The sequence below is a fragment of the Brachyistius frenatus genome, unplaced genomic scaffold, assembly GCF_029030835.1.
Source record: "Brachyistius frenatus isolate BFR_SWC_R1_liver_20210118 unplaced genomic scaffold, ASM2903083v1 Contig_102, whole genome shotgun sequence".
Classification (NCBI taxonomy): Eukaryota; Metazoa; Chordata; class Actinopteri; family Embiotocidae; genus Brachyistius; species Brachyistius frenatus.
The window spans coordinates 974,998-985,335 of NW_027210701.1; the positions used below are offsets into that span (position 1 = coordinate 974,998).

The 10,338-nt window shown below is 42.1% G+C and overlaps 1 protein-coding gene across 1 annotated transcript in view; it reads left to right on the forward strand.

The window, feature by feature from the left end:
* Nucleotides 1-10,338, forward strand: part of mipol1 (mirror-image polydactyly 1) — a 35,360-nt gene extending 25,022 nt beyond the window's left edge. The window contains exons 12-14 of the mRNA XM_069711625.1: nucleotides 4,229-4,323; nucleotides 7,364-7,606; nucleotides 9,855-10,338. Of these exons, the coding sequence (XP_069567726.1) occupies nucleotides 4,229-4,323; nucleotides 7,364-7,606; nucleotides 9,855-9,921 (405 nt within the window). The 3' untranslated portion in view covers nucleotides 9,922-10,338. The remainder of the gene's footprint in view (nucleotides 1-4,228; nucleotides 4,324-7,363; nucleotides 7,607-9,854) is intronic.

Genomic DNA, 10,338 nt, shown 5'->3' on the forward strand with positions numbered 1-10,338 from the left:
GTAACGAGTACATTTTTTGCAGCTAAAAGTATAATTAGTTTCCTGTTATTTATGCAGCCCCTTTCAAAATAAAAGATACAGTTTTCTATATTAAAAGCATGAAACAAACTACAAACATCAGTTTATAAAATGTGTTGAAATTTACTCAGCTAATTGTCAATTATTAATGAATAATTTCAGTCATTTTTCAAGCAATACGTATTTTTATGTTGTCAATCAATCAGAAAAATATTCATCAAATGAATTTACAATCAATGGAAGCCCCAACACACAATGGAAATACTCGAGTACTAATACCTGCACTTTTACTTACTTTTTTCTCATTGTTCAACCCTCGTCAGTCGATTATTATTTTATTCATTGACAACTGATATTGTTTCACTGACCAATAACTGCATTTGCTCTGTGTTAATAATGAAATAAGTGTCGTAGGTTTCCCTCCCAGCAGACCAGACCAGGCAGCAGTAGAATCAGTAAAAGCTCCAGTAGAATCTGTTGTTTCTGAAGCTCCGCCCGCTGAAATAAATTAAATTTTGTTATTAATGTAGCGCTGCTCCGTTTTTCCTCCTGAAGCCTGTTAATTAGGCCGGAGGGCTCCGCGGGGATTAGAGCCTGGAGAGCTTTTTAATTTCACACAGAAACACCAGCAGCTGCCGGCAAATAACCGCCAGACAGACGGGGAACCGCCGCAAACATAGTATGGAGACCTCAAACCAGGCCTTCAGTCAGCCCTCTAGACCAGACCCTCAAACCAGACCTCTAGACCAGACCCTCAAACCAGGCCTTTAGACCAGCACCTCAAACCAGGCCTTTAGACCAGAACCTCAAACCAGACCTCTAGACCAGAACCTCAAACCAGACATCTAGAACAGACCCTCAAACCAGACCTCTAGACCAGAACCTCAACCCAGACCTCTAGACCAGACCCTCAAACCAGACCTCTCGACCAGACCCTCAAACCAGGCCTTCAGTCAGCCCTCCAGACCAGAACCTCAAACCAGTCCTTCAGACCAGAACCTCAAACCAGACCTCTAGACCAGACCCTCAAACCAGACCTTTAGACCAGACCCTCAAACCAGACCCTCAAACCAGACCTTTAGACCAGACCCTCAAAGCCGACCCTCAAACCAGAACTTTAGACCAGTAACTTTCCCACAAACGCCTGCAGCTACAGGCAAATAACTGCTGGACAGCCAGAGACCCGCTGGAAACCTTGTACGGAGACCACAAACCAGGTTTCCTGTAAGATCGTGAGACCAGACTTTTCTACCAGAACCAGACTTTTCACACAAATCTGCAGCTCCCGGCAAATAACCACCAGTCAGTCAGACAACTGCCAAAAACACATAATAAAGCCATAACCATAACTTGAGACCCTAACTATAAAGTAAACATTTTGATGAAAACTTTAGCCTAGAACTTAAAATCAGAACTTTACACCAGAACTTCAAAGAGAACTTAAGTGCCTTTGGACTAGAATATTAGACCAGATTGTCAAACAAAATCCTTAGACTGGACGAAAGACGTGGAACCTTTGAAGTGGACTAAAGATGTTGGTCAGCAGTTAGAGGAACTCTGAGACATCCAGACCAGATTCCATCACTGAGATTATTGATGTTTGATGAGAATTTAGCTGTTAAATCATTCTTAGGTGAAATGTCAGGACTTTGTAGAGTAAATGTGGAGCAGAAGTATGAAGTATAAGTACCTTTAAATGGTACTGTAGTAAAAATACAGTCAGTACTGTTACCACTAAAACACCACAGAGATAATCTGTGAACTTCTCCTTTAACTCCTCGTGTTAAAGGTCAGTGGAGCTGCCTTTCATTTACTCCTCCTCTTCCTCCTCCTCCTCTTCCTGATCATCCTGTTCTTCTGTGGTAATCAAAGGTTCCCCTCATTCTCTCCTCACCTCCACATCCTGAACGAACCCTTCTCCTCCTCCTTCTCCCCCTCCTCTATCCCCCCCTATTTTATTGACCTTAACTCCTCATGTTAAAGGTCAGAGTACGCTCTTTTCATTTACTCCCCCCCTCCTCTTCCTCCTCACCCTCTCTCCTCTTTCTCCCTCACCTCCTCGTCCACATCCTGTCCTGCTCCTCCTCTTCTGTAATTAAAGAATCCTCTCATTTTCTCCTCCTCCTCCTTCTCTTCCCCTTGTTGATCTCCTCACGTTAAAGGTCCGGGCAGGCTGGTTTTATTACCTCCTCCCCTCGTCCTCCCCTCTTTCATTGACCTTAACTCCTCATGTTAAAGGTCAGCTTGGCGTCGCTCCTGCCTGCTGATCACCTCATTTGGAAATTATTCTGATTAATAAATCGGGCGGCTCTTTTGAAGCGTCTCCTCTGGCCCGGCTGGAGAAGACACATATTGACTCTCTGGGTTTGGTTTCTCGTTTGATGTCTCTTTTTAAACTCTCAGACCTTGAGGGCTTTAATCAGCATAGAAGAGGAGGAGGAGGAGGAGGAGGAGGAGGTCATGATCAGGCCTATAATTCCTGCTGGAGTCAATCTCCACACCTCACAGCGTCCCGTTACTGTTGGTTCGCAGGTTCAATCCTGCAGCAGAATCAGACGATGCCAGGAGGACCTGCAGGAGTCCAACATGGACAGTTCAGTTGAACTCGGACATTTTCAGGCATTTTATTGGTCAGCTTGGACGCTTCCTCCCTCACACGTGTTTCAGGAAGGATCAAACAGATAACACGGCGTGTCAACAGGCTCGTTGTTTGCAGTTTGAAAAGCAGTTGATGATATTAGTAAGCTTTATTTATTAAGCAACTTAACAGACAAGAAATGACTTAAAATAATAAAATTAGAATAAAATCAGAAATCAGAATGCATCATTAGAAGCAAAGAAAACACAAATTACAGGAATAAGATCAGAGGAAGACCAGTCTGCAGAAATGTAATTCAAAGGTGTTTCATCTCATTTGTTTTTCGGCCAAACTCGGGAGTTGCATGTGTGCAGCTCAGGGTCTGTACGGGGGTTAAATTCAAACTGAAAACTAACTAAAACCTGTGCAAAGAGGCCACAATGTTGAAACACTGGTGGTTGCATTTTTTTTTCGAATCATAGTATAGCAAGTTTTTCTCCAGAAAATTTAGATTTCTTCATCAAAAACCAACTTTTTCTGTGACTTTCAGTTCATCAACACAGATTTAAAAGATGTTTGGTTTCATTGTAAAAAATAAAATTAACCGTCATACATTCAGATGTTCTGAAGGGCAAGAATCTCATTAAATTGTCAGATGAATATTAGCCTATCGTCTGCATAAAGGTGGATGTGCACGCTGAAAAGATGCCTGATAAACGTCATTCACAGCACTGTCTTCATCATTTTTATCACAGAACACCAATTGGCTGAGACACATTCCACATTCCTCAGTCTGATTGGTTTATGCCTTTCCTCTGAACGCTAAGAAAAATCCTTCTGTAAAAAAAAAAAAAGCCGCTCTTTCACCGTGTAATTTCCTCAGTTTGTGTAAAAATACTCAACAAAAAAAATCTGCAAAAAAATTCTATTGACATGTGAATTAATTGCACGAAAAAAAAAACCTGAGTTGAAATGAAGTAGCTATTGATTAGTTTGTCTGAAGGTAAAACTTTTTGGGCTCCTTCAATGTACAAATACAGTCCAATAAAATACAACTCTGAACAGCGGCAGTGGAGTTGATGACGATGGATGTCGACCGGCCAATCGTCTCAGGAGTGCGTCGGTCTTTGACCTGCTGCCCTGTTTTCATCTCAACATGTTTAGTAATCCACATCATCATCGTTAAATCGCAGAAATCCCTCCACTGAACTCTCTTATTCCCAGAATGCACCTGGAGTTCCAGCGTAATGATCTGCTGCCTTAATAAAGCAGCAGATAAACACGCGCTGATAAAAATCAAATCCTCATTAAGAGGTGTGTTGACTCTCATGTTGGTTAATTAGTCAGTTAGTTTTTTAATCCTTTATTTAAATAGAGCTTGATCTCTTCTTCGGTGGTGCACCGTTAAAGCACAAACACAGTCAGTTCAACACTGAAGAAGTCTGTGAAGTGCTGCTGAGAGTTTCACATCTTTTAAAAACCTTCAGAGTGAACCTGGGATTTCAGTGTGACTGACAGGGTTTACAGCCAATCAGAGTCTGAGAATCACGGATCAGTTCTACCGTCTGCTGCCGATCAATCAGTTGACTATCAGAAATTTAACCAAGACTGATGTGTGTTTCATCCAATCAGGAGGTGCTGCTGAGGCTGCAGAAGGAGAGAGACAGAGCTGTGGAGGACAGACGCCGGCTGGAGGCGGAGATTCAGGCGCTGCGAGCCAATCACAGGTCAGATGATCGAACCTCATCCTCTGCAGCTCAGAGATCCTTCACATTGTGTTTAAGCCAGAAACGAGGTCAAATCAGTGTTCGGCAGTCCAAATAGTGGTCTGAGGTTCAAATAGAACAGGATATCGTCTGCATAGAGGTAGATGTTCACCCTGAATTGAACCTTAAAGATAGCATGTAGATTAAAAACAGAACCAGGTCCAGCACCGAACCCTGAGAAACCTCACACAGCAGCAACATACAGTCCGGTGCAGACCAGAATCTGCTGTATCAGATACATAGATATACCTGTAGACAGATGCTATACAGATACACAGATGCTTCATCTTACCTGTTATCTTTGTCTCTGACGCATAAAGTCGTATCTTTGATTTGAAATTATATCAGACTTTTGTTAAACAGGATTAAAACCCGAAAAACTTCGTAAACCTGTTTTATCTTCAGATCTGAAAGATGTGTTAAATATTCTGACACTTTAAGACTAAGCCACGAAGAGGTTATTCTCGATCATTTTAAGATTATTTTTGGTGCATTTTTGCCTTCATTAGACAGTGACTGTGGAGACAGAAAAGTGAGAAGAGAGCAGGAGAATGATGTGCTGTAAAGATGACAGTAAACTCTGCAGCTGAACCATTCGGCTGTTGAGTTGCCTTCCTTTAATGATCAGAACATTTTACAGAGTAATCATCAATAGTTGCAGAATGAGCGCCACCTGCTGTTTATTTGACCAACCAGTGAACTCGTATTCACGGGGCTGCAGAGAAGGAAACATTAACTTGTGTTTCTGTGCTGTAAGATGAGTTCCTCACATGTAAGTAAGGACAGGAAAAGTGTGTGTGTGTGTGTGTGTGTGTGTGTGTGTGTGTGTGTGTGTGTGTGTGTGTGTGTGTGTGTGTGTGTGTGTGTGTGTGTGTGTGTGTGTGTGTGTGTGTGTGTGTGTGTGTGTGTTTGCTCAGCGGAGTCCTTTGTGTTCAGTTTGGACCAATCAGCTGAGAGAGTGAGGTGTACAAACAGCACCGTGTGTTGACCTTCGACCTCGTGTTGTCTTTGTTTTATCTCTGATCGGGTCGCGATCACCGGCATCAGACGGGGAGACGCCTGTCCTGAGAGAGGAATATTAAAAAACCTGCACGAAACAAACGAAGAAACACAAAACAACAAACAATACGTTAAGAGACAGATTTAAAACATCCCCGAGGTGAATCTGAGTCCACAATGAAACCGCTGCTGCAGAGTGAGGCAGAATAATGATGAAGAGCGAGTCCATCCACGCTGACCAAACTGTGAGTCTCCATAAATCATGAGGATTGATGCTGGACGCCTGCAGAGACACCGGATGGGGGGAGGAGAGGGGAGGGAAAGGGGAAGATTTGGTTTGATTTCAGTCTTTTTTAGGAGGAAACAAAAACTCATATCTCCTGAGTTTCAGCGCATTTGGTGCTTGATGCTGATTGGTTGAAGCCACTCCAATAGTTTCAATATGCACCCGTTTCTCCTTATTTAAAACCACAGTCTGATTGTTAAATGTCTGATTCTGCAGCTGGTCAGTGAAGGCATCATCAGATCAAACCGTCATCACTGATCAGCTAATAAAATCATCATTGATCATTAATTTGATTATTTCTCAGTGACCACAGAACAGATCTTTTAAAAACCACAAAAATCTGGCAGGACTTCGGTACGGTGGGACTGACTCTTGTGTTCTGGTCCCGGCCCGGCTCCTGGTGTCTGGATCTGGTCTCAGCTGTGTTTGCAGGTGGATCAGACAACCTCGGTTGACCCTGGCAGGTTGACAGCTGAGGATCAGATGATTCTTGGTGTCAAACATCTGTTTCTGTGTTTGTGAGTTGCTGCAGGTCAAGAGCTGGTTGACCTCCGACCCTTGACTTCTGACTTGCTGGTCTCTGGACTCCACCTCAATTGTTTTCTGCATCTCACTTTTTAAATTTTTGTCATTTTGTTAGTTTTCACTATTTTGTTACATTTTTTAAAGAACAGCTCTCATTAATAGATTTCTTTTATTAGTTTTTATTAACTTTGCTTTTGAAGATTCTTTATTTGGTTTTAAACTGTCATTCTTCATCTCTTCAGTAGAGCCGAAGGTTTCGGTTTTTGATGCACAAATTGAAAAAGGCGAATACTTTTTCATGCTCAGACACTCAGGATGTAAAACTGGTCAGGACACGGTGCTCATGGTAAATGTAGGCGACCAGGTAGATTTTGATATCTGACTCAGCTCATTTCAAACCTTCGTGATATTCATGGATCAGTAAACAAACTTATTACTATTTTAAACTTCAGGAATGGAAACTGAATGAACATTGACGATCAATCAATCTGTCCATCAGTTCTGAGATGTTAAAAGTAGAAAACAGAAAAGGGCGAGTGACAGAGCAACAGCTGATGACAGGAGACGGGCTGAACTTTGTCCTTTGTCCCGTCCTCTGTCATTCGTCCACTCTGTTTACCTTTAATTAATGTGAATCCCCCTCAGTGCCTATCAATATCTCAGCTGATTGATTAACTATCAGCTGCTTCACAGTGAGCAGTAGCTCCGATCAGGTTGCAGGTTTCTGCAGGAATTCATCCTCAACAACAAAAAAAACAAGTCAGAAGGTTTTAAAAAGTGTTAAGTTTAATTTGTAAAAGTCAAAAACAAAAAGTCGCAAACAAAAAGTTACTAAAATGATTTTGTCTTATTAATGTTGTTAATTTGTGTCATTCTATTTATTAGACATTTGTTGTTTCTTATATATTTAAACTTTTTATTGTGTTCCTTTGGATTATTTGTATTTTGAATCAATTTATTTTTTCATTTATTACATTTTGTTATTAATTTATTTTACAGTCAATTTACTTTTTTTCATTTCGTCACACAACAAATACATATATATATTTTGAAATTGAATGTCACCAGTGCTCGTGTTTTATGTCAGAGTGAGTCATCTATCAGTCTCAGACTCTCCCTCAGAGATAAAAACCAGTTTGACCAAAAAGACAAATTGATAAGCATACCTTCCTCCTCCTCTTCCTCTCTCAGGTCTCCAGACCTCACCCCTCCCTCCCAGCACCCATTGCCTGGTGATTTAATCTCTCCTGCAGTGTTTGTGGCGGCAGTTCATCAGTCTCCGCCTCCACAGGGCCAGCTGCAGGAGGCCCCGCCTCCTCATACCCAACCCCTGGTGATGCAGCTGCAGCAGCTGTCGGAGGAGAAGAAGAGTGTCGAGGCGGAGCTTCAACGCTGCCAGGAGGCGGAGCGAGAGGCCAGCGAGAGAGTGCGCAGGTCAGATTCTCACAAACGGCAATCTCGATTATTTTCCGTTTTGCTGCTCTTCAGCTCTGTTTCTGTGTTGTTAATGTCGTTCACAGAATAAAAATGTTCACATTATTACACTAGAAATTTAATGATTTCAAAAACCCTGTGAGTCTCATCCAAACAGCAGCTCCAGGAAGATTTTAGCAACATTTATTCTTTGAAAAATCTTTGATATGTTTAAATTCCATTTTATTTATTTATTTTTTTTTTTTTTTAATCAAAGCAGTAACATGAGTTTACTGATCATGACAAAGAAATCTGATGGACCAGCAGCGTCCTGACCAATCAGAGATCTGCAGTTTGCTGTAAAGAGGCAGACAGGAAGTTGCTTCAACGGACAAATAGTTGCCAAATTTGAGTTAGGCCTTGGGCAACTGTTGCAGACAGAGTTCATTGATAATGAAAATATGAATGAAAAATGCTGTAGTGATGTTTGTTTCCTGCCGGACGGTTTGAAACGTCACTCTGTGGTTAAACGAGCTGAGGAGGTCATGAAGCAAGCGTTTTCCCGCCATCAGAAACATGTTGCAGCGTCTAGCAGCAGCCGTCACAGACTCTGGGAGGCGTTCAAAGACTGGTTAAGCGTGTGGGACTAAGGAGATTTGGTCGTGATGATTCATATTCAGTGGACATCGGTGAGTGTCTCTGCTGCCGAGTTGATCAGGAAGAATTAATCCTTCAGATTTCGACTCACGCAGGATGACGGTCTGATGCTGAATAACGTGACTTCTTCTGCTGCTGCTTCTCATCTCATCAGCCTGAAGATGAAGGGATGAGATTCATGATGAAAACAGCTTAAGTCGTCCGTCTGCGTCCCACGCCGTCCTCCTGGGCTCAAACCCGCGGCTTTCTGTTCTAATTTGGCTGCCAGCGGGGGGGCGGCCGGCTCTGAAGAGTCTCCCAAGTTTCTGAATAGTGGGGGGAAGAATATTTGCTCTCTGAGGGAAGGCGCTGATAAAAATCTGCTGGTTATTAGAGAAAGAAGTTTAATTTGATTTGGAGAGAGAGACAGAGCGGCAGAGAGAGCCTCGCCGAATGTTAGAAAGTCATCCAGGGTCAGTTTTCGTACTCCCCCTTTTGTTTCAGCTTCCTCTCTCTTCACTTTTTCTCTTCCTGCCCCCACAAATGCTTCCTGTTAGTCTGACAACATTTTCAACCAGCGTGCAATCCGCAGTGCATGCAACCGTGCATGTCAAAACCTGCAGGAAAACAGCAGGGACAGACATGATGCTGCAGCTGGAAACAAAAAAACTGCAGCTGGAAGCATGAGGCTGCAGCTGGAAACGTGACAATGCAGCTGGAAACAAAAAACTGCAGCTGGAAACAAAAAACTGCAGCTGGAAACAAAAAGAATGCAGCTGGAAACACGACAGTGCAGCTGGAAACATTTCACTGCAGCTGGAAACTAAAAACTGCAGCTGAAAACATGACATTGCAGCTGGAAACAAAAAAATGCAGCTGGAAACATGTCACTGCAGCTGGAAACATTTCACTGCAGCTGGAAACAAAAAAAATGCAGCTGGGAACAAAAAGAATGCAGCTGGAAACATGACACTGCAGCTGGAAACATGACACTGAAGCTGAGAACAAAAAAAAATGCAGCTGGAAACATAAGATTGCAGCTGGAAACATGTCACTGCAGCTGGAAACATTTCACTGCAGCTGGAAACTAAAAAAATGCAGCTGGAAACATAAAAATGAAGCTGGAAACATTTCACTGCAGCTGGAAACTAAAAACTGCAGCTGAAAACATGACATTGCAGCTGGAAACAAAACAAAATGCAGCTGGAAACTTCACTGCAGCTGGGAACATGACACTGAAGCTGGGAACAAAAAAATGCAGCTGGAAACATGAGACTGCAGCTGGAAACATGTCACTGCAGCTGGAAACAAAACAAAAATCCAGCTGGAAACATGACGCTGCAGCTGGAAACATGAGACTGCAGCTGGAAACATGTCACTGCAGCTGGAAACATGTCACTGCAGCTGGAAACAAAAAAATGGAGCTGGAAACATGACACTGCAGCTGGAAACATGAGACTGCAGCTGGAAACATGGGACTGCAGCTGGAAACAAAAACAAAAAAATGCAGCAGGAAACATAAGACTGCAGCTAGAAACATGTCACAATAAATCAGCCTTTCTAACAGTGAAATCTTCTACTCCTCCCTTGTGTTCTTCCGCCTCCTCTTCCTCCTCCTCTATATCTTCCTCAGGTTGGAGCGTCTGGTCGAGGTGTTGAGGAAGAAAGTTGGAACGGGAAGCCTCCGCGCCGTCATCTGATTCAGTTTTATTAATACGTTTCTATATTGATCGCAGTGATCGCTGATTATTTGATCTGGTTTCATTTTATTTCAACCTTTATCTTTGGTAAAAACATCTGCAACTGTTGTCATTATTGTTATTATTATTATTATTATTAGGGAAATTACTGCTTTGTTTTTTCATTTCTTCTCAGTATTTAATTATTTTTTTCTTTTTTAGGATCTTTAACCACAAAAAACTTTTCAGTTACGTCATTCATCTTCAGTTAATTGTTGTTGTAACCACGAGTGCCTTTTAATCCGATAATTGCTCTGTACAATCAGCTGTTTCTTTTGAATCAATCTATTTTTTTACATTATCAGTGTTCTTGTCAAAGTCTTGAATATGAACAAGTGTGCTTCTTTTCCTTTGCTTGGTCCTAAAATGAAATAAAAT